This window comes from Gobius niger (genome assembly GCF_951799975.1).
Source record: "Gobius niger genome assembly, chromosome: 4".
In the NCBI taxonomy this organism is placed as follows: Eukaryota; Metazoa; Chordata; class Actinopteri; order Gobiiformes; family Gobiidae; genus Gobius; species Gobius niger.
The window spans coordinates 21,830,149-21,855,297 of record NC_136855.1 but is presented as its reverse complement, the minus strand read 5'-3'; the positions used below and the strand labels follow the sequence as shown (position 1 = coordinate 21,855,297).

The 25,149-nt window shown below is 39.7% G+C and overlaps 1 protein-coding gene across 2 annotated transcripts in view; it reads right to left on the bottom strand.

Moving 5' to 3' along the window:
* LOC306962164 (CUB and sushi domain-containing protein 1-like) overlaps positions 1-25,149 on the bottom strand; it is a 388,198-nt gene that overhangs the window by 89,995 nt on the left and 273,054 nt on the right. For both annotated transcript variants that reach the window (XM_079555239.1, XM_079555240.1), the window contains exons 15-24: positions 24,003-24,143; positions 20,866-20,987; positions 20,712-20,784; positions 12,947-13,085; positions 10,805-10,992; positions 10,540-10,728; positions 6,979-7,095; positions 6,682-6,897; positions 6,409-6,597; positions 4,377-4,546 (exon numbers count right to left, since the gene is read on the bottom strand). In XM_079555239.1, the coding sequence (XP_079411365.1) occupies positions 4,377-4,546; positions 6,409-6,597; positions 6,682-6,897; positions 6,979-7,095; positions 10,540-10,728; positions 10,805-10,992; positions 12,947-13,085; positions 20,712-20,784; positions 20,866-20,987; positions 24,003-24,143 (1,544 nt within the window). The remainder of the gene's footprint in view (positions 1-4,376; positions 4,547-6,408; positions 6,598-6,681; positions 6,898-6,978; positions 7,096-10,539; positions 10,729-10,804; positions 10,993-12,946; positions 13,086-20,711; positions 20,785-20,865; positions 20,988-24,002; positions 24,144-25,149) is intronic.

Here is a 25,149-nt window from a genome sequence, read left to right as displayed (position 1 = left end):
CGAAGAGAAGCCCTCCACATAAAAAGACAATGTAGAGAGACATTTTTGTCCTTTTTGTGTACTTTCAGGGTCGCACTGCATCTTCTGCATTGTCTTCTCCCACAACTGGTTCATCTTGCTAGCTACAGTACCTACCTGTTCTTTCTTTGAGCCTCATTCCTGGCTGCTCTAAACACTCACATGCTTTACTATACACTTTAATGTTGTGGAGAGAAATTTGTCTTCTTCATTGGCCCCACTGCTCAGCCCTGCAGGGGGAACCAATCACAGTGGAGCACCCAAGAACCCTTGGGCTAAGTTCTTGGTCAGGATTACTTGGACAGAATATTGGTCTATAAACTTTATTGTTTAGGTTGGTGGGAAGCATGCAGAGGAATCCACCCACACCTGAGGAGATACAGTATAACAAAACTGACAGTAAGTCACTGCAATGCATGGAAATTAGCACCCAAAACTGAGTAAGCGTAGAAATATAAAATGTACAGTTTTTTGGAATAAGTAAAGGGTAAGATTTATCTGGTGTTTTTTCCCCTTCATTGTCCACCCCTGCAACACATTTCTGCATCTCTCTTCTCTCTAGGCCATTTTCTCTGTTACAGTAAAACTCAGTGCAGCTAATGAAAAGCCCTGCAGCTCATAAATCAACATGTCACCATCTGCCAACTGCCCCCAGTGTCTGTCTATTTGACCGTTTCTTCAAGTGCTCCTCTGCCGCCACCACCTCCATTTTCTTACAATCGCCTCTTTTTTTCTCAGCCACTTTATTTTCCTTAGGGGCAGAGTCCATTTGTGCAAATTTGGTCAAGCAATGTATTAGAGGATATTTTTACGCGACTTGAACTGGGCAAGCTCCTGTGTGCCACAATGAAAACTTAGCCGGGGGCAAAAGGAATTATAATGCTCATATGTTAGCCCACAGACGGCTGCAAATGTCAAACAAAAGCTTTGGGCTGGGAGCGGGGAGGCAGTAACAGGCGTTTGCTGCATTAGCTGGGAGAGTGGCATACTAATTTGCGATCTAAGTGGCACTTGGGGCATTCTATAAGGAAGCACACACACTACCCAAATACTTAACTTTCCTCTCTGCTTTTGACTAATTTACCTTTTAACATGGCCAAATCTGCACCTTCGCTGCATGCCATTTATAAAACTAATTCAATTTATTTGTAGCATCATCCATCAATTTACATTTTACTTTAAATAATGGATACCAAGTAAAATGCATGCAAATGTCAATTGGTCTGAATTCATTTGGTAAATGGGTTGAGTTCTGGAGGGTCTGTCATCTCAAACTGTACCAAAGCAAATTAATTATGTTTCCAGCAAAAAAGGTCTCACAAGATGTCATTCTTTAGATTACTGTTGTTTATGTGCTCTGACTTCATTAACTTTTGTGATCTCAAATGCCTTTGTCTTTGCCCCAGCTTCATTATGATAAGGAATCAATTTATTGCAGTAAACACTGTCAAACACCTCACATAGCACATAATCCTGTTTTTGAGAGAGAGCAAATATCTTCCTCTGTAGCCCGGCTGCTGCATGGTTTTGTTCAAATATGCAGAGAAAGGCACAATATGAGCTTTTGCAAAAAGGTGTCTACTTCATCGGCTCGGATGTTGACTGTCTGAATGTGACTATAAAGGCGCATTTCAAAATGTTTTTATTACTGCTGTCATTGTACCTGTATTTATAATGTATCATTAGCTGTAGACAAATACATTTGATACAAAACTGGCACATGAAGAAACAACTGAATGCACCCGGTTGCATCCTAAAAGAGAGTTTGCACATACATCATTTTCATACAAATGGAGTGGCAAAATCATATACTAATATGGAGGACAGACATTGGAAGATATGTCATAGAGCCTGAGGGAGTGCAGGGGAGAACTTGTCATTCACCTTGTATATCCAATGTTCGGTGCCTGGAACTGAATGGACAGATAAGAATATATGATGTGAATCACATGTTTTCCCCTGTACAGACCACACTGTAAGGACCCTGCAGGGAAACTGGAACTCTTGAGACCAAGGCAACAACCTGAAGTATTTTTACCCTTTTTTACAGCATGTCAGGAGCTATCTCAATGCATAAAGCACTTATTTCTGAATAAAAGCACCCTTGGTAACTCCAGGGGCCCGATCTTGTGCATCAAAACGGAGACGGTAGTGTGACATTTTGCGCTCAGTAGGAGCGCACTTTGTGATCTTGCCACTCCAGACTTAGCGCATTTAAGTGGGTGGAGACACACATTTTCCTCCAACCAGATCGTCTCCGCGTCCAGGATAGTGGTTGTGTGGGGTGAATGTGCTTTTGTTTTGCTTCGCGTTCACGCCAAGCGCGGGCCGATCCGCGCCACAGCGGACGCTGTAGCTCTTTTTCTCTCGAGACGTGAACGTCGTTTAGCTCACGATGTGGTAAATAAAGTTTTTAGTTTGACCTGTGAGAGCCTAAGGCTTAAGAAAGAACGCAAGAAAACGCAATGTAAACGAGGAAGTGAATGTCAGCCGTGTTTCCATCAGTGCCTCCTCTTGTGACGCCCCCTCACAGGTGGCGGAGGCGAATGGCACATATAGCGCCGCCACTCGGAAAATAATTCGCCAAGAGCCTGCGCCGCCCCGTGCGCCGCCACAAGATCTGGCCCCAGGTCTGGTTGCTACATAAACTTACCAAGAGAGAATGAGAATGATTATTATTAACTTGAATAAATAAAGTTCAGCACAGGTTTAGTGAAGGTCAACAACAAAAGATCTTAGTTTTGGCTCTCAGTGGCAGCCGGGAAATTCTCAGTTAGCTCAGTCTGGTTACTGTTGAAGAAGGTCCCGCATCCAGCAAGTGCACACTGTCATTGTGTTCTTGGGCAAGACACCATCCACCTTCCAGTGTCTGTGTACAATGGTGTATGAATGGGAGCGGGAATGGGTGAGTGATACCTTGATGTAAAGGTACTTTAAGTGCCTATGTAGGTAGATAAGCATCATTTAAATGTGACCATTTAATTTCATTTTTAATTTCAAGGAAGAAAATGAATGATGAAACTGTAATCATAATGCATAGTACACTATAGCTAATAGCATGTTCCTTCATTACCACCATAGAAGATAAACACCCTGTCTACAGCGTGATTTACCTCAGGAAAATGCTGCTCACTGCAAATTGCAAATTGATATGTTACATGTATGCCATATGTCATGCAAGTCCTTCTGAAAAACTGCAGTATCGTTGCAAAGCATGCGCATGTCCCAGCTCTAATCAATGCTAACATCATCATTGTAAGCTTTTATGAGGTTGTGGCGATCCTAGGCCTAACCGTTTACAAGCCTAATGGACTACACCGACTTTATTAAAGGGTTAACAGAGGCCGAATTGATTCCCGTGTATCCGATCCGCTGCGGATTGGGCCACTGCAGCAGGAACGCCATCAGAACTAATGGGGAACATGGGTAATAATCCCCTGCAGGGATGTTATTGCTTCCACCACAGTGTTTAACACCTGCTAACAGCTGTGGGAAACAATCTCTCCACATTGATACTTATGGCTATTTTGCTATGTCTAATTAAATTAGGCTCTGCACATTTCCACACACTTTATCTGAACACGATGAGCATGTGCAGGACGAAAGTCGGAGAATAAAAGTACAACAATGGGACTGGAAATTGGTCTATTTCTTAGAAAGGCCAAGGAGTTTCTAAATCAAAAAAGATACTTGAAAATTCGATGGGCGGTTTCCTCCGGGTACTCCGGTTTCCCCTACCACTAAAAGCATGTGCAATAGGTGAATCCTCCAGCCAGGGGACAATAAAGTAAACAAACAAACAAAACAATTCATGGAAAAGAGTGAGTAGAGTGTGTGTGACATATATCATAACCTTGAACATTCCGTGACAATAAAGCGATCTTGTTCTGTCCGAGGTGTCATAATAGCAACAACAACATCTTTGATATAGATTCTTTCTCTAACGTCATGCAATTTAGTAACCTTGCAGTTGCTTTCATTGTCACGGGCCAAATGTGCGAGAATGCTGCAGTAGAAGACAGCAGTCACTTCTAAGCACAGGATCTGTCAATGCACAATCACACAAATAAAATACTACCAAAGCCAATAGACACACGACTAATTAGCTGGAAAGATTGGCCAAAACGACTAGGGTTAATGGATTTCTTTTCATCCTGTTTAACAATTTCTTTCAAGGCACTGTCACAACATTGTAGGCTCTCTGTTATAAGACTGTAATATAGGAGCAGAACACTCTACAATTTGGCTGTCTGTCTGCAATGACGTATAAAAGACATATCTAACATGTACACTGATTGTAGTACCCAACTTTTAAAAAGCGTAACAGTTTGCAAAGATGCACATGTTTGAGCACATACCTTGAGATAGTCTCCGTTCTGCAGCAGGAAGCTCTCTGCTCTCAGCCTGATTCCTTTGCCCTTTTCGGTGGTGATGCGGTAGATACACTCATGGTTGTTATCGTAGTTGGACGGGAAGTTCGGAGAGAGGAGTACACCCTCTAGTCCCACTGAGGAGGCTCCGCACTCAGCTACAGTACAGATAACAGCAAGTGAATATGATAAGGAGATACATCAGACTTTGAGCACACCGCCGGATGTATTTGAGAGTAATACGTATGTTTGACAAGATTTAATGTTTTGCAAATGTAGAAGCTATTTACATTCAAATGCATTGTTAAAAAATGCTGGGCAAAAGCATGAATAAAAGACACTCTGAATAAGCTTGTTAAAATGCAGAAATTATACAGGATTATTGGGCTGATGCAGCATCTATTACCAAATTCAAATGCACTGTGCAAATACAGTTTTGTCAGATGTAAATGAAGAGACAAGGACAGGAAGGTAAGCAGGCTTTAAAGTTCTACCAAGGAGGACCATCACTGTGGAAGCAGCAATTGGAAAGAGGGGTACTGACAGAATTTGCCTACTAACTACCTAACTGGTGCATTCAAAAATAAATAATTGTTAATAAATCCAAAAATATACCAAAAAAATATATAAACACACACAAAAAAGCCCTCCTCACCCTCCGCGGGTGGTCCCTTTTTTTCCCTCCAAGCTCGTGTCCTATACCAGAGGCCTGGGAGCTTGAGGGTTCTGCACAGTATCTTTGCTGTTCCTGGAACTGCACTTTTCTGGACTGAGATGTCTGAAGTGGGATTTCCAGCCCATAGGCTGCACATATGTTCCTGTACACTATGCCAGCCACTTGGCTATGGCGCTCCATGTAAGACTGTTCTGTCAACCAGGAGCTGGTGTTTGGCTCCACTGGTATTTTTGCCTGTGCCCTTCTGAGCTGTGCTCATGTATTGATTTTCTTGGGTGTTCCACTTGACTTTTTTGTCTCATAACCCTCAGGATCCTTTAAGAAATTCAAAATGACGGTCTGACTGCGTCACACCACAGCAGCGATGGCGCGCTGCAGAAGCCCTGCTTATGCAGCTCAACAACCATATTCAAAATGACAATGTTTTTTTGCCTTTGCATCAGGATGTCATGCCAGTGTGAATACCTGACAGAAAATGACACTGGGGCCACATTTCTGCGCAGATTTAGCCTTGTAACAGCATATGGCATAAACTTTTGATCAGCTGCAAAAACAGCCTGTTTCAGTTAAATTGTTGTTTTGAACAATAATAAAAGGTTGTTGTTTTTTTGTCCCCTTTCCATTTATTCTTGCTGCATAACGTTCTAGTTGGAACCTGTTAAGATCCAACCATGTTTGTGTTTTTTGGTGATGGAACAATTCATCAGTTAATGAAAAATCGTTTTAAGATGGACCTTATCAGAAAAAAGTATGCAACACAAACACAATGAGGCTAAACCAAGATGAGCCGGGGCTGACAGGGGCCTTTCGAAAATACGCACAGAGAAATTAGAAAGGGGAGAAAGGGAGTAACAAAAGACACAGCACAAAGACTCTTTCCATATGAGCTATTGGCCTAATTATCTGCTCAAGGACTGTCTAAATAGAGAAGGGGAGTCTGAGAAGCCCAACCAAAGAGTGTGCGGTAGAAAAAGGACGGATATTTTTCCTTCGTCAGGTCTGATCTGCAATAACAGCATTTCTACGCACTTCACTTTCTGAAGGCCAAAGTTGATGGTGTAAAAAAAAAAATCAATGCTAATTAAATTACCTTTACCTAAAACCTGTCAAATGCAATGATATATTACCATATATAGTTTATTTATTCATTAACTTCCAGTTTATTCCTATCATGGGCTTGCAGGTTCCCCCAGAAAATGACTGGTTACAATAGGCAGTTGCTGAGTGTATTCAGCAATGTATTTTGGCACAGAAAGATTCCATGTCTTTGTATAGTACCCAGTTAAACAAAATATTCTTCCCAATTAAATCTAATCACTTAATCAGTGCTTAAAATGATCTTACCTATACATCTTGGCAAGATGTTGCTCCAGACACGCCTTCCCCCTCCCAGACAGGTAATGGTGCTGTCTCCTTCTAGTCGGTAACCTTGGAAACAGGAGAAAGCCAAGGAGTCGCCAACCCGAAACCTGAACCCCATTCTCCGACTGAAGGCTGGGACGCCAGGGTCCTCACACGGCTCTAAATCATACTCTGTACATCAGAGAAAAAAAACACAAACGCTTAATACTTGTTTTTAAAGAGCTACACAGTTGATCAATGGTTTCCAAATATTACCGGAGAAGGTAATGTTGAAGCCTTCATAGCTCATTGAGAAGTCCGATATGAATCGCAGCTGAGTGGTAAAGTTCCCGTACAGCCCTGCTTTCACACTAGGTGGCAGTACTGAGCCGGTGAGCCGCGCAACGGGGACAACGAAGTTTCCGTCCTCTATGATGGACAGGTAGTCGTGGTTCTCCTCCAGATGGAAGGTGTGGAAAACCATATGGACCCCTATTGACAGATGCATAATGTACATTTGAAATAATAATTGGGATAGTGACGGCGAATAATCATTTTGAAGGATGGTCAAACCTTTGCCATGAGACACCTCAACTGTCCATGTGCAGTTTAGAGAGTTTGGGTAAAAGTCGGGGAAGCCAGGAGACAGGATTGTGCCAGTTTTACCGTAGACATATCCTCCACAAAGAGCTGCACAGAGCATGCAATAAAATCACTTCATATTAAAAAGAAAAAAAAATGTTGATAATCTTTTCAATTTTCTGTCACTGCATTCTGAAGAATAGTAAAGTTAGGCATCCGAACATATCTTTGGAATAAAATCATGCATAAAACATACATAAAACAACTTGAAAAATCTCTCTGTTTTGGGACTGCAAAAGAGATAATATGTGTTTAAGAATTCCAAGAGCAAAGCATCACGTCTGCTTCTAAACTTATTATACCCGAGCCAGCAGAAGTCTGAGGAGAGCCGTTCTACTTCTTTGACTTCCCTGCCCTTCCCCAGGATTTAACTCCACTCTCACCAGTCCACTGACACCGTCTGACACTATGACCCTGGTGCAGAGAGCTGTGTGTCTGGTGTGCATAATGTTTCTAAAGAGACAGCATCTGAGCCTAAATGAACTCCGAGGAGGACAGCTAAAGGAGGAGTATGCAATTATTTTAACTGGCTTAAAGCAACAGTATTTTTTATTATCTCTTTTGCTGTGCCAGCTCTCATTTTGCTGGTGTCTAGTGCCCATCCCAGTGTATACAATCCTAAGTTGGGGTACACCCTGGACCATCAGTTAGTTTCATAGAGACATAAAATCTAGTTTTTACAACCATAAAGCAGGTTCAAGGTGTATTATGAATAATTAACTATGAGTAATAGTAATAGTATAATATAATATAGATTTAGTCAGTTGGCAATAAACACGCTTAACATTTTGGTCAACAATGCTGAAAACATGGGACAACTACGAACCATTCGTAGCCCAAATCATTTGAGGAACATTAGGCGCAGCAGTGTTGTTTGGAACAGCATAAGAGCTCAGTTGAAGTCTAAGCAGCAACTGGTGAGCCAGTGAACCATGAGCAACAGTGCTGGAAAATATTGGATTAGAATTGCTTACTTCTGCTTTTTTGAGTCTGGCGGCAGTCGAAGGTTGCAGATGACATGCTGACAGAAAAACACATCCACCATAACACTGCCTCTTAACCCTTACAGAGAGAAAGCTGTGAGTGGGCGATATCTTGTACACTCGTAGCTTTAATGGACTGGATCAAATTTGCCATGAATCTGCTTTTAAGGAAATGTCCACTCTTCATTACACAAAGAGGCCACACCGTGTAGCTTGGATGAATATACTTCTACAGTATGTAATTCTGTTATGAACGCCACAACAAATCAAAAGCTTCCATTTAACCATGTACTTTGTATCTTTTTTTACACTGACTTCACCTCTCTTATTCAAATACCCCTTCATTAGTCGTGCCCTAGCCTTGCAGCTCTGGTAATACCGATATTCTACTTCTGTTGTCACAAATACGTCCAGGCTAATCTCAATGTGAACTGTCCATAACATCCAACATTCTGAATCCTATTCATTCTTGTGACTCCCAAAGAGAATTTCCTATTGTGGACCTGTTAACCTCCAATATTTCAAATAATCAAAAATAAGTAATACATAAACATATGCCAATACTGTATTTTATTATTTAAAATGTTCGTTTTATGTTGTTGTTTTTTCACCTGTGTCTGGCGCAAATTATGAAGTTAATGTTATCAAAGTCCAGCAATTTAGTCAATTGCATTGTCTTCTTGACCTTCCATGTGTAACAATGTGGTTTGGCTCAAACAGGGGTTATTGACTGGTGCAAGGAGGCAACGTTCTTTTAATATTGGTCCAAAGCAGCTGGTGTCCTTTTTTTAAAAGCACTGTGACTTTAGCCGGCGGCAGGAGTAGAATAAAAAAAGTGTTTAGGTGAAATGAAAACTAATTGGCTTTGCCAGTGGGAAACAGCATATCTTATTTTCAGTTGGTCACATAATAGTTTTTTTTTTATTGCATTTCAATTATAACACAACAAAAAACTCTACTGCCTGCCTTTAAAAATTTAAATCGTGCCCCAGAGGCTTCCGCTAAATATTAGTTTCAATTAGTTCTTAAAATCAGCAAATGTGTCTAGAAAGCTTTATATAGTATATAGTATATAGTATATAGTATATATATATATATATATATATATATATATATATAATTTCTCTTTTTTTTAAACATAGTATGTAAAGCAAGCAGTGTGAAATACCTCTCACATCATTCACAATAGGGAATAATGTCATCAAGCCCACTGTACCACTTTATCACATCACTACATCCACCTCTGAAGGCGTACAGTGGCTCAGTCAAAGCTATTTTCCAAAAGCACTATGTTAAAATAGTGTGTGTTGTAATGTGACAGCTGTCTGGCGAGATGGCATGCTTGGCTGAAAATTGAAAATGTCAGAGCGGCCCTTTAAAACTGCTTATGTTATATAGAGAGTCTCGTGACAAGAATTGCTTCTGTATGAACTCAATCCAAAGTTGAGACATCCCCAATTCTACCTTTCAAATTGGATTCTTTTCAATGAGCAAAATGTAGGATAAAATGTGTAGTCTATTCACGTGCTGAAAAGGTAGACTTGAAAGCTCTAAGCCTCAATTTGAAGAGCTATTTGACCAGTATTATGTCTTTGTGGACTCCAATCACCTTCATAATCGCCCTGGACAATCCATGTAGGCAATGTTTCTTGCACATGCACAAAATACAAAATACTTTTATGTTGTATGGGTACACAAATTAAAATATAATAATACAATTACCCCAACACACACACACACACACACACACACTCAAATGAAATAAATAAACAATCTACAGTAGATTTAGCCTGTGCAATTCTCGACATTCTTGACAAGACATCATTTTTAAAACTTTGTTTCACTAACATGTCTAGAGAGTGGTCTTGGGATAGCACAGGCCATACCTGGAATATGATTGTCCACCCCACTCAGGAGGGGCTGAGGTGGTATATTGGGTGTCAATAACAATTTATTCGTGTAAATGGTAAATGGTCTCAACTTATATGCGCTTTTCTACCTTCATTAGGCCAGAACGCTCTACAGCAAGGAACCAGTCACCCATTCACACTCTCATTCATACACCAATGTAACCAGGCAAGGTGGGTGAAATGTCTTGCCCAAGGACACAACCACAATGTGCATCTTCAGGAGCTGGGATTAGAACCCTCGACCTTCCGATCATTAGACGACCTGCTCTAACAACTGCGCCACTGTCGTCCATATACAGAATATATATATATACTGCATATATATGTGTATATATATTTTTTGGTTAAGTCCCTCCTTCCCGGATCTCAGCAGCTAATCAGAGTCTAGTATCCTCCCGCCTTGACCTACTTTTGAAAATTCTGTTCCTGCTCTCCTCATTTTGCTCTTTCTGGTTAAATTTTGCTCTTACAGACTATCACTTTAAGACCCGATGACCTCATCAGATTTGACTGACCCATAATATTCATGATCATTAGCTGATATGAACAGGGCAACACAGTAAAAGTTATAGCTTGATAAGACTGGGGCAGGACGTTACCATCACAGCTGGGCAGCGCATGGCTCCACTGATGATTCTTCTCACAGACGATTGGCTCCTGATCAGTCAGCGTGTATCCTGGATCACAGGTAAAGGAGACCCGTGAGCCAATGGAGAAGCCGCTTCCATGACGACGCCCGTTCACAGGGATACCAGGGTCGAGACAAGAGTCTGTCTCCATCTTCACACCTAAAGATCACAGCAAACCGATCAGGTTTTTGCCGCGAGTTATTTATTACATGTGAGCTTTTTAATCTCTTCGGACCTTCATATCTAATGCTGAAGCCTGATGCCGCGCGACTGTTGTCAGTGACAAACAGCAGAAACAGGAAGTTGGAGGTGGAGATCAGGAAGTGAGGTGCTTGGGTTCCGTGGTATTCACCAATCAGAGGCGACGATGCTGAGGGGCCATCACGAATCTCCAAGGTGTCATAGTTGACCTCAGTCTGAAACCTAAGAGACAGCACACACACGGATATTGTTAAATGCTTATATTTTCTGCTCTAAGTTTTTGCTATTTTTTCACCCATTTATACAAATACATCAATCGTGCAGGTGACATTTATATTCTGTATGCAGACAAAAAGCACATAAAAGGGGACTACAACGTGAGCAACATCAAATATTCGTACACCGTAATCTACGAGTCAGTTTCATTTCAAGGGGAATTTACGGACAGTTACCATGACTTCTCATCAAAACTGGACATAGAAACACTGCTCTGACTTTAAAATCGCATCACTCACTTCACTTTCAGAGCAGTTAGTGCATTAAGTAGCCACATTTATCCCATAATACCACTTTATCTGAAGAAACATGATGAGTCAATACAGCATATGTTATCGGCAGACATAAAACTGTAGCTGCCATGTGATTTAGGAACTCGCTGCTAAAGTTGACGCCAAGAGCAGCAGATTTTTCCACGTTTATTATGCCAATATTACAGTCAGTGATTTCATTTTTTGAATATAATGCTATTACTTACATACGATTACGTCCTATTTAAGAAAACAAATCTCATTTAGCAATTATTACACTGATGATGAATGATCCTGTCATATTCTATCGGGTGCAGCCAAGGAAGATTTGCAGTAGCAGCAGTAGCAGCAGTGCCCAAGTAAAATGGATGTTTCTGCAAATGATTTGATACAGATAAAGGTTCTCAAGAAAGTTATCGCATTTTAAACTGTTGATGGTAGTTGACTGGTGTCGAAGACAAAAATCATATGGAAAAGTGGCACACAAGCACACAAAACATCAACAACTACGACTACAGATGCTACAACAAACATGATCTGTATGTAATTATATTTTCTAAAGTACATATTCAGAACCTTTCTATATATTATTGCTATTAATCATTTGAGTACAAACATCAAAGATACTTTTAAACTTGTCAAAACAATACCAGTAGTTTGCATTAATTTCTGCACAGTTTGCCTTTACATTGTGACAGGGTACAATAGTAAGACATAATCACTAATTAGGCAGAAGGCCAAAAGTACTGTGCGTACGGTATGTATTGTGCAGCAGGAAATTTCAATAGCAAAAAAATTATAATTTACAATTAACTGTACTCAGCACGGGGCACTATCACACGCTGCTAATGTTGAATCCCACAAATGACATGCCTCAAAAGGGAAGATAACTTGCCCTTTTCATCAGTCCCAAAAAGATAAATTTCTGCTGTAGCAATTTCAAGCTACGCTGCATCTATTTGTGGCTCGTTTCCAGCAAAAAGCCACGAAACGCCGGCATTAATCAGTAACCGCGGCAGCCACGTGCATTTATCACAGCAACTTACAGAAAAATATGCCAACGATGAGATTAATAACTTTGAAATGATGGACTTGTTTATTAACCTAGTACTTGGCTATATACTTTGTGTGCTCTATCTAACTCAAATGTAATTACGGGAGGAATGATGTGAAAACCTTCACTGGGGCTCAGTATAATTCATCCCCTGGACAAATTTTGAGGTAAAGCGAGATTTTTTTTCTAGTTAATCGATCTGGTCGCAGGAAATGAAAGAGCACAGTGGGGAAAAAGATTATATTGGGCATTTTGTCCAGGATGGACAAAACAAATACTAGTGTCATCATAAAAACAGCCCACAAATAACTAGCGCACTGTCCTATTCCTAACACCTATTTGTATAAGATTTTGTAAAAAAAAAAATCAAGAAACAAAACAGGATATTTAAAAATGTTCTAATTGTTTACAACTTCACCATTAATCCGTAAACCACAAGGAGTAACTTATATTGGAAATTTTGTCAGGATGTTTCCTAAGTGTTTACTTCTCTCTATAAGTTCACCAAAGTATAAATAATTTGTGGCTTACCTAGCAACTTTCAGGGATGAACTACATTTTAATGAGGCACATATCGCTTGGAAAAATCTGCTACCTGTCGAAGTGGATCTTCACAGCATGGTCGGACTGTGTTTCGATCACCCACTGGCAGTTGAGGGAGTCTCTGTAGAAGGAGGGCCATCCCGGAGACAGCAGAACCCCAGTGGGAGCAGTGAGGTGGCCCCCACACGGAGCTGGGATCACACAGAACAAATACAGAAAAAAGGAGTTAGATCTATGAAAGCAAGTGAAAGAAGGCATTCATTTGTTATTCAAAATGTGCAATTATTCGACATTGGGATTTTGGCTCCCATTAACTGCCTTCAAGTCAAACTCTTCTACAATATGGACTTGCTTCAAATAACTTGTGTTTTATTTTTGGTCCAGTGTGTCCCCAGTGTGTTCAGTTGGCTGTAACTTGTTGAGTCTTAACACCTAAGAAACAGATCTTTCATGCCCTTGAATACACAAAGTTCCTCTCATCGCAATTTCATATATCTGTCATCAATCAATTTTAGTATTTTAACATAGCCAATAAACTTACCTTCAGAAATTTTCCTGTGCCAATTTGATGCTTGGGTAAACAATTTTGCATTTAGAAAAGGCCATAACAATTAAAGCAATAAATTCATGGGGGAATTTGGGTGTATTTATGAGGGAAAGACGCCAAAAATATGGCTTTTTAATCTGCTAAAACTATTCAACAACACAGGGCTGGCGTTTACTGATGCTAAATCATGGCTGTGAGATTGCAAACCACTATATGTTAATTAACAGTCATAAAGTGAATATAGCTTGTGTCAAGCTGCCATATAGAAGTGTAGCTGTAAAAACCTTATACTTGCATGCAGTGCTTCACGTAATTAACAGCCATTATAAATAAATCGTATGTTTGCCTTCTTGATAGCGCTTATAACCTTAACCTTGGAAATATCCCTAAATAATTATTTTTGTGTGTGATTGGGAAACATACATGAGATCCACTTCGAGAATAATTAGAAAATGAATTATAATTACCCTTGCCTGTCCAAGAGAGACACATATAATTTCCCCATAACCCATATTTAATAAGTTCAAAACCCTATTGATTTGGAATGTCTGCTCTACCCAGTTATTAAGGTTTAATGGTTTCATTTTGTCGGGGCTAATCAAGATGTGGTTGGTTATGGATGTGGTGATTGGGTTTATTCCTAAACATGAAGGCTCGTGTTTTTCCATCTCGCTAGTAAAAAACACCAATCTAACGGGGTGAGAATTCCCAATAACAGTTTATTTTGATATAGCAGGAAGTTTACTATTTGTTGTCACAGTGTGTGAAGGGACCGGGTCTGGATTGAGGTCAGAGCATCTCACAATTGCAAGGTTTTGTTGCTGCTCTACAGTAGAAATTAGAGATGCACCGATCTAGCTCTTTTGCTACCGATACCGATGCTGGGGTTTGAGTATCTGCCGATATTCGATATTTACCGATACCAAGAGACTTTCTTAAAAGTGGCTTTCTCTGAGTGAAAAATTGGATTAACTCTTTTCTCCATTTTAAGATCATTAAAGTCATATTTTATTGTCATGATGTTATAGATCCATTATCAATTATATCTATTGATAAACTAATGGATAAACATTTAACAAGGCTCACTGGACTTTTTTATTCTAAATATCCTTGGGTGTGTGACAGGCTTTAGGCTACATTGATGTAAACAACTCACATGTAGTGATCTGATCATTACAAATACGCTCAGTGGGGACTTCCGGTTATGGCCACCTAGTTGGAAGCCACGTTTTCGTAAGCTCCGCTGCTTTTTACGAATCCTGACTTAAAAGACTCTGCTTTTTCCTCAAAGCTTTACGCAATTTTGCTCTGGAGACGAAAGGAAAAGAAGAAATGCCTAAGAAACCAAGGGGGTCCCCGAAAGATGAGAAAATGTCCGAAGGCATCGATGCTAGCATGCTACAGGATGGGAATGACGAGGAGAGTACCGACACAACTTCTGAATTCACCACAGGAGAAATCTTGAAAGCCATTCACGAATTAAAGGCTGAATTCTCTGGGAAACTTGTTGAAATGCTCTCTACAATGCAAGAGATAAAACACGATGTACAAAGTTGTGTTAGCAGAGTGACGCATGCAGAAACTCGTATATCTGACGCTGAAGATATTGTGGCCAATTTACAAGCTACAGTGAGCAAATTGGAGAAAGAGGTGAAGATGCTGTGTGCCAAAGTTGATAGCCAAGAAAATAGGAGCCGCAGGTCAAACCTTAGATTGGTGAATCTGCCAGAGGGCGCCGAAACCGCTGATGCGTGCGCTTTCATGGAGAGTTGGCTTCCCGAGGCTCTGGATTTGGATACGCGTCGGGCACCGCTGGTTATTGAGAGATGCCACCGTCTTCCCCCATCAAAAAACCCGAACCAAAGCAACGCGCCGAGAGCTCTCATCATGAAGTTTCTTAACTTCCGAGACAAGGTTTTAATCCAGAATGCTGCTCGGCGCAAAGGAAAGGTTTTCTACAAGAACCAACAGGTGATGTTTTTCCCGGACTTGTCGGCGGAGGTCCACAAAAAGCAAAAAAGTTTCCAATCGATCAAGCAGAAGCTTCGCCAGAAAGGGATTCGGTACGGAATGCTCTACCCTGCACGTCTGATGGTGACTCACGAAGAGCGCAGGTACACTTTCGACACCCCCGCGGAGGCTGAGCGCTTCGTGGACACTCTGGACGTGGACTTGCCTTAAGTCTTGTACTCTAGCTGAACGTTGATCTCTGAAAATTTGTGTGAGTAATCTGCTTTACATAATGGTCAATGGAATTGTTGCCTGCATAGGTTCGATTTCCCCTCTTCTTTCTTTTCCTTTACATACTACTTTGTAACGTTAAAATGTAGTAACAAGCACTGCAGAGTTCTACGCTGTTTTCAACACGGCAGCGAGCAGTAGTGTAGTACCAGACATAGCGCGGAGGGCTAATCGAGAGGGAGGGAAGCTTCGCATGGAAGCTGCGGGATGTTCAGGGGTTGGATGTTTTTTGTTTAAGGTTCAAGTTTGGGTTTCAAAGGTGTATTTAAAGGGTGTTTTTTTGTTTTTGTTTTTATTTTTTGTGTTACTCACTCCTTCTTTTTCTTTTGTCACTCCATATTGTACGGAAAGTCCGGGCATACGGCTATGACTCAGGTTATGGACATTAAGATATTATCCTGGAACTGCAGGGGTCTAAATAAAGTGACTAAAGTTAAGCAAGTGTTGAATAGGTTGAAACGTTTGCGTGCAAATATAATATTTTTACAAGAAACCCACCTTCTTTCCACTAATGTCTCTGTAGTTAGTAAAAGATGGCCAGGTTCTGTTTTTTCTGCTTCTTTTAGCTCCCATGCAAGAGGTACAATGATCCTAATTCATAAAAACATTCCATTGGAAATTACTAATACAATATGTGATCCTGCAGGTAGATATTTAATTGTGCAAGGGACTCTTTTGTCCTCCAAATTAAATTTAGTTAATGTCTATGGCCCTAATGAAGATTCCCCTAATTTTTTTAAAGACCTATTTCTAAAACTCTCATCACTAGATGGCCAGAATATAATTGGGGGCGATTTCAATGTTGTTTTAGACCATATTAAGGATAGGTCGTCCAATTCAACTGCCTCTCATCTTCAAGCAAGGAAGTGCATTACATACTTTATGTCAGATTTAAACTTGGTGGAGGTCTGGAGGGAGCTGAATCCGAATGACATTTCTTACTCTTGTTATTCGGCCACACATAAGACGTATTCTAGGATAGACTACTTTTTGATATCCGCTTCATTGAGACATAAAATTCAGTACTGTGGTTATGAAAGTATTCTAATCTCGGATCATGCTCCCGTTTGCCTAATTTACCATGACTCAGACTTGACTCTAAGCAGACCGCGCTGGCGTTTCTCTATTAAATGGCTGCAAAATTCTACATTTGTAGATTTTATAAACACTCAAATTGATCTTTATTTTGAAACAAACTCTTCAGAAACTTCAGCTGCTATAAGATGGGAAGCTTTTAAGGCTTTTTTAAGAGGCCAAATATTAAGCTTCACCACCACCAAATCCAGGATGTTGCGGCAATCTCTTGAACAATTGGAAACCAAGATTAGCACTTTGGAAAAGAAAGTTTATGTGGAAAAAAGCATGCAGTGCGAACAGGAACTGTTACTCTGTAAGGCTCAATATAATGAAATAACAGCAGGGAAGGCGGCTGAAAGCTTGAAGAAGGTACATCAATCATTTTATGACCAAGGGGAGAAGTCTGGGAGGTTACTAGCTTGGCGCCTGAAGCAACTCCAAACAGAAAGGACAATTAATTCCATAAAAAACATTAAAGGTGAATTGGTAGTAGATCCTCAGGGAATAAACAACACTTTTCGTGAATTCTACCAAACGCTCTATAGTTCAGAGTGTCCAAATTCTGATCATTCACAAAAGATGTTTTTGAATAATCTCAATATTCCATTGATTCCCGAGGAACTCAAGATTAAACTTAATGCCAATATAACAATGAAGGACATTTTGGAAGCAATAGACTCAATGAAATTGGGAAAAGCCCCGGGCCCAGACGGCTTGCCAATAGATTTCTACAAAAAATTTAAATTCAAAATTTTAAAGCCACTATTGGAAATGTTTATTGAATCATTTAAAGAAAGCACACTGCCACCCAGTTTGAGGGCCGCATCGATAACATTGATACCTAAACCTGGCAAAGCTAGGGATGTGTGCCAGTCGTATCGACCAATCTCCCTTTTAAATGCAGACACAAAGATTCTTTGTAAAATATTAGCTCATAGGTTGGAGGAATGCCTCCCCTCAATAATGAATACTGATCAAAACGGTTTTATTAAAGGTAGGCAAGGATTCCATAATGTTAGAAGACTAATTAACATATTATATGAAAAACGAAATGCCCCCGATTCTGCAATACTATCACTAGATGCAGAGAAGGCCTTCGATCGGGTCGAGTGGCCATATCTGTTTGAAATTTTGTCCCGATTTGGTTGTGGTGAAACCTTCTGTGCTTGGGTAAAGCTACTCTACTCCCAACCAACAGCTGAGATTCTTACAAATAATATTATTTCTAGCCCCTTTAATATATCCCGTGGGACGCGCCAGGGATGTCCTCTTTCGCCCCTTCTTTTCACAATGGCTTTAGAACCATTTGCTATTGCTGTTCGAGGACATACGGACATTAATGGTATTACAGTGGGTAAAATAGAAAATAAAATTGCACTTTACGCTGACGATGTCATTCTATTTTTAACCAAACTGAATCATTCCCTACCGGCAGTTCAAGATATTATTAAAGTATTTGGAGGTTTTTCTGGATACAAAATTAATAACTCTAAGTCTTGCTTGATGCTTCTTAATGAATTAGAGAAAACAGCATTCTCGGACACACTTTCAGCATTTAAACTCACAAATTCTGTAACTTATCTAGGAATTCAAATTGTGCCAGATGTTAATAAAATAAGCGAAGTTAACTATGACCCAATCATCCAAAATATTACCGAGTCTATAGATAGATGGTCAAATCTACCTATATCTATAATTGGCCGTATTAACATTGTGAAGATGAATATACTTCCTAAACTTCTCTATTTATTTCAAAATATCCCATTACCGGTTCCACTAGGTCTTTTTTCAAAATTAAAGTCAATAATTACAAAATTTCTTTGGAATAATAGGCGTCACAGACTTCGATTAGCACTGCTCTACTTGCCCTTTGACCGGGGTGGGCTCAAAGTTCCGAACTTTGAGTGGTACTATTGGGCAGCGCAATTGAGAATGATGATGTTTTACTTTTCTGAACAACCACCAACTTGGGTCGAGATAGAATCTTCCTTATTTCACATTGAGCTACCCTTGAGTATGTTTCTGTACTCTGCACCAATTAAAGAGCTTAGGAAGAGAAATCAAAATCCTATTGTAGGTAATATGATCAACATTTGGTATAAGACTCATACAGTACTGGGACAAAAAAAATATTTTTCTCGTTATAATCCTATCTGGGGTAATAATAAGTTCAAACCTGGTTTATCTGATCCGGGATTTCATATGTGGGCAAAAAGGGGGCTTGGAAAACTTGAAGACCTATACCATGATGGTGTAATGATGTCTTTTGAGCAGATAAAAACTACATTTAATATCCCCAATTCTAACTTTTTCAAATATTTACAGGTGAGAAACTTTATTTCAACCTCACAAAATAACAAGTTAACTTTGCCTCCCCTTTCAATTCTTGAAGAAGCTGTTTTTGAATATCCTTATACCAAAAGACATGTTTCTTACTTGTACAATTTGTTCATTATTTCATCTACAGAATCCTCAGCTAACAGACTAAATGCTTGGAAAGAGGATCTTAGGGAGGACATTTCTTTGGACGAATGGGAAGCACTGTGTTTAAAAGCCCATACTCAGACTGTAAATACAAGATTACAACTTTTACAGGTCAACTGGATAATGCGTACATATATATCTCCTGTCAAACTACATTCATTTGATAATAATATCCCAGATACATGTGTAAAGTGCAATAATGCAAAAGGTACCCTGTATCACTGCATGTGGGAATGTGAGAAATTACAGGAATTCTGGGGGAGCATTGGACAGGCTATTAATACTATGCTAAACATTACAATACAAAGAAATCCCAAACTGTTCATATTAGGAATTTATCCAACAGATATTTTTATACCCAAAAATTATAAAACTCTTATTAATTTTGGTCTACTTCACGCTAAACGTTTAATAGCACTTTTCTGGAAAAAAATGGAATGTCCAAAAGAAGGGCATTGGGTACGAGAAATGGCATCAGCTCTAGCATTAGAAAAAATAACCTATATTTTGAAAGGTAAAGGGGATTCATTTGATCAGATTTGGCAACCTTTTATTACTTATTTGGAAAGGGTGGATCTGTCACATATCTTGATGGAAAGTGGAGTTTTGTAACTTCATAAGCATTGCATAGCATTTGGAGTTTTGGAGTGATTTTATTTTATTTTATTTTATTTTATTTATTTCATTAATTATTTTTCTCATAATTTTTACTACTGCACCTTTGGGGGGGGGGGTTGGTTTGTTGTGGTATGCTTGGGTCGGGCTGCCACTGTTTTGTATGCTTCCATACACTTATATTTTATTATTATTATCATAAATACTCTGATACATTTTGTACTTCTGTCAAAGCCTGTAAAACAATTCCTGCTTTTTGAGAAAATTCAATAAAAATATTGTTGAAAAAAGACTGAAAAAAAAAAAAAAAAAAAAAAAAAAAAAATACGCTCAGTTATTTCTTAAACTAAAATACAAACACTTGGCTTCAGTAGTGGTTATTTTATTGCATTAAGCTTTTTTAGGTATTTCTATTATAGTTTCTGATCCGGCCTTGATTCATTTTTGGTAGCACTAGCATGCACCCCAACTTTAGTATGCTATTGCTAACGCGGCATTTTGCATGGCGATCAAAAATACATTTGCGGAGGTTAAAACTAAATCAGCGGCTGAATTCTCCGGGTTCTTAGCTTTACAATGACATGCAGCATTTAGGTGGTAAAAATAGGGTTTTTAAGGCGTTGAGTGCCTTAACTGGTATCGGTTCAGCATGGGATATATGTAGCCAATTCCCGATATCATATTTTTTCCAGTATCGGCTCTGATATCCGATACCTGTATTGGATCGGTGCATCCCTAGTTGAAATAAGAAAGATAGCAATACGTATTACGGACCGTTGCACACATTGCGCTTAATTTACAGGTTCGGACTTTACTGTAGAGCGACAGCTAACATGATGTATGCATGAGCTACCTTCACAGCGAGGCACAGCAGCAGACCACACCACATTCCCCTCCTGGATGATGCACGTCACTTGATCTGAGCCCTAAAACACATCATGGATCAGAATCCTTTATGTGAAGTGTGTGTTCAATCCTGGAGTCAATTATTGTTGTTGATCGTTTACCTGTGTCCTTATGAAGCCTTGATCGCAGCGGAAAGCAACAGAGCTCCCGAGCAGGAACTGGTCTCCATATCTTTGACCGTTGACCGGAACACCAGGATCATGACACTCATTTTGTCCAAACGCTGTACAGAATAGAGAAAGCTTGCTTAAATCATATGTACAACACACACGGACAAAAAGCACATTTGCAAAGTGTGGAAGCTGAAATACAGTTTAAAACCCATAACGTACTGCTGTCAGCAAAATGACGACTGCACTGAGATAGATGTGAATGAAACTGGTCTCACATGGACTCGGGCCTGTCATATTTAGTTTCAATTAGGTCTATTTCAGAGATTAACCTGATCCCAGAAAGATCACACCTCCAGTGATTGGACATGTCTCTGGTTGATTAGCTGCTGATGCTTAGGAACAAAGAAATGAAAGGGATCATGAACGAGAGACAGAATGGTATAGTCACTTTAGAAAAAATGTATATGAGGCTTTGTCAGGTAATATAACCAGCGATGGCTTATGTTATTTGGTGCATTCATATCTGATGTTCTTATTTGTAGTTAAAGTCAGGGGAATGTACAGCATGCCCTTATTGTCAGTTTCAGCACACAGACAGGGACTGGACTAAAACTAAGACATACAGTGAGACAAATTGATGCAACAATTCCCACAGCACCACCCACAAGTATTTATATTTCTGTTTATTGATTCAGAAGAAAGGGCCTTAATTTGTTTGAAACTGGGAGGGAAAAAAATCAATTGTTTATGCGTTAACCATTTGTCACTGTCGTCTTAACAGGGAGTAAAATAAGAGCAACATGTTGAATCACCAACGGTAACTAAATGCTATTAAAAAGGACATATTTTATGCTAGTTTTAAATCTTAAATTAATTATAAGAAGAAATAAAAAAAACTCTTAGTTAGTGTGTAAAGAATGCTTTCAGGTTGATGAATTTATCAAGTGAAAGGAAGTCAAAGCCAAGGTCATGTGGGAGGGTCTGTGTGTGAATCAGTGCACAACATGTGAAAATCACAAATAATTAATCATGATGAGTCACGAGGAGCGGGCAAAGCTCTGCAGAAACAGGTTCAAGGCTGAGCTAGGACAATTCATTCCAGAAAATATGGAAATATAAATCAAAATAAATTACAGATATCCAGTTTATTCAGAAATTAGTTATTAAAGTATTACTTGCCATTACTGCTAAACCTTTTTAATGCCACCACTTATAAATAGCACTAAATGCGCACTGCGTTTATCTGATAAAGACAAGCGTCGGCCTCTATCTTGCAACCTTATGTACAGGGTATATCTAGCGTCTGGTGCCCAAAGATTTAGGTGGGTCGTTTTGAGTTTTGTTGGTTATTAGTTTTGGATTTGCGTTTTACCATTCAAAATGTGTCGTGATTCTGGTGCAGTTTTCTGACACAGCCTTTGTAAGTGGAGATTTTAGAAGACGTTTTTTAAGATGTTTATGAATGGGGCCCAAAGTTCAGAAAGGTCAGAAAACTCTGGATTGAATTATTTACTAGACTGAGTTCTGTCCTTCAGACCTTCAACATGTGTGAGGAAAGTCCTTCCACCACATCCTTTTAGACACAGAGTCTGCCCTAAGAAAAAACAAGCCGATAACTGGTGCCATGAAGCTACTCCACAGGAAAACGTTTATTGTCAGCACAAGTATTGTTCACTGTGTGGCATTACGAAGATTTATGTAGATCCTTTTTCAGTTTATCTTGAGACTAATTCAGAGAGGAAGACATCATTTATCCTCCAACATTTGTGGTTGCAAGTGCTGTCCTCCCACCCCACCAGCTGAAGGTCATTGTCTTGTGAATAAGTCAGGAGTTTTATGCACCAGACAGAAATGATGTAAATACAAGGACTGCACACTAAATGTCCAAAATCATTAAAGCAAAATCATCTTTAGAGAGATGTACACATTTTTTACTAACACAGCCTAAAACACTAGTCTTGCTTTTCCTAATTCAGTTCCAGTTTAGCCTTGGTTTAGTCCCTATTCCTATTTTTAAGTCTTGATGAGAAACAAAGTGTGCAATATTTTTGTTTGGATTTAATGAAATGTAATGTGCTCAAATTGTCCATCTAAAGCAGGGGTGGCCAACCCGCATGCGGCTCTTGGCCAATCAGAGTGCGGCTCTTTGTATGATTGGAGATGTTTAATACAATGCGGCTCTTTGCAAAATAATTGGTAAATATTTCCCATAAACTGTAACAGTCTTTGACCAAAAATCCAACCATCGTCCTACAGACCATGTTTCCATCTCTACATGAATGAGAGTCCGTATCTCTCTCCTTTTCGAGGCAGTGTGTAAAAGGAGCCCGTGCAGCCTCACTCACAGCGGGATGTAGGTTGAACAACAGGCAGGCAGATCGTGGCACTAGGATTAGCTTCTGTGCTTTTCAGATTTCTGATCAGCTACTCTTTATTTTATGTAATTTGGCCACATATTCACAGAAAAAGATCAACATTAGGAAATGGAAAAAAGCGGAGCTCTTATTAAGCGTATGATGCGAAGCGCGACATCGTAACGCGGAAATACGCAAAGTCATGACTTTTCTTTCACACGGGCTATAACTGTAACAGATGCAACTTAAAACAGACTCTCAGATCCTCCAGAGGCTCCTGGTTAAAGTTCATGAACTTTGTGCAGCCTAGAGTGCGTTCTTTGCACAGTCCAGTCAGGACAAAGCTGCAGGCACTGAGCGCACAGGCCAGGGGCGGATCAGAGAAGGGGGCTCAGTGGGCAGGGCCCCACATACAAACACACCCCAGCATTAAAAAAAATAAAAATAATAATAATAATCTAATTCTGTCTCAGTCAGAACAGGAAACACAAAATGTCATTTAATATACATGTATTTCAATCTAACATTCAATCTAACACAATTATTAAAAAAAAAAAGAAAAAGGCATAAAGTTATAGTTTATTGTGATTAAATAAAACGGTCACATTCTATTTAATCACAATAAAGTACCGCCCCGGGATCTCGCTAATGGTCGGTGCCTTTGTGGCTCTTCACAGGATCAAGGTCGAAAATTTCGGCTCTTGGTCTCCGACTGGTTGGCCACCCCTGATCTAAAGAGTTAATCACGTCTCTCCTGACGATAATACATACTCGTGTAGCTGATGTTGAATCCCTTCCCCGTATTTGAATGGTCGGACTGAAACTCAAGTCTCATGATGTGTCCATTTGAGGCGATTTGTGACGGGACGTCTTTTCCAGAGAAGGTCCCAAATGTGGTCGGCTCAGACAGACCTAAAACAGAAGAGAAATGCTTTTAGTGTGCACAAATGGAGCCTATATTTTATCACGCTCAATCTCTAGCACAACCCTCCACTGATGGGATGATGATAGAATGATTTCACTGTTTCCACTGTGCTCTGTATTGATCAAATGGGGCTTCATTCTCTCCATGGAAGCATCAATGATTTTGTGTAGCATGAACCACTGCTGCGTGCTACCATTAGAGCAAACAGGATCTGTCCATTGCTGTTCCCTTTGGTTGCATCAGGCTGAAGTGGATTGTAAAGCCCATCTCATTACTATCCTTCCACCTAAATGTCAATGTAAATCAACTTTTTTTTTGTCATTCAGCAAGGTGCTTAGACAGCCACACCATTATCTCTTCAAAGTATCTGTCATTTCTCAAGGGGCAGCATTATTGCAATGTATGGCCAAGGCCTAGCTGATATGTTCATACACCCCAGCATTAAGGCATCGCTTTATAGCTATTAAAGCCGCCGCTGTATACCAATTAAATAGTCTGAAGCCCATTACACCTCCCCTCACTGGCAGCGCAGCAGCTGTAACCATGTATCTCCTCATTTCTGTGCCCAGACATTTGTGTCACTGCTTAGGCCCATTTACTGCAACAAATGATGTTAAACTTTTGTTTATCAGGACACACTCTGCACTTGAGGGTGCACTCCCCAACAAACAGCAACATATTCAGCAGTGTTCAGTAAAGCCCTAAAGGGACAGACACAACACAGCCCTGCCGGACAACATCACTGACTTATGGCAGATACATAATGCATAGGAATCGTAAAATCTCATTTCAAAATATGGTAATAAGGTGTGAGAACGTGTGACTGTGTGGAGGTGGATGAATCATATACAACACATAAAAAAGGTAGACATGTGCTTGTGAGTGACAGCACTAAATTCAAATGTTCAATCAAACGTTTATGTTCGATGTCAAGCTTGTTCTGGCAAAACAGTTATAGATTTAAAAAAATAATAAATACGATTAAAAAAAATG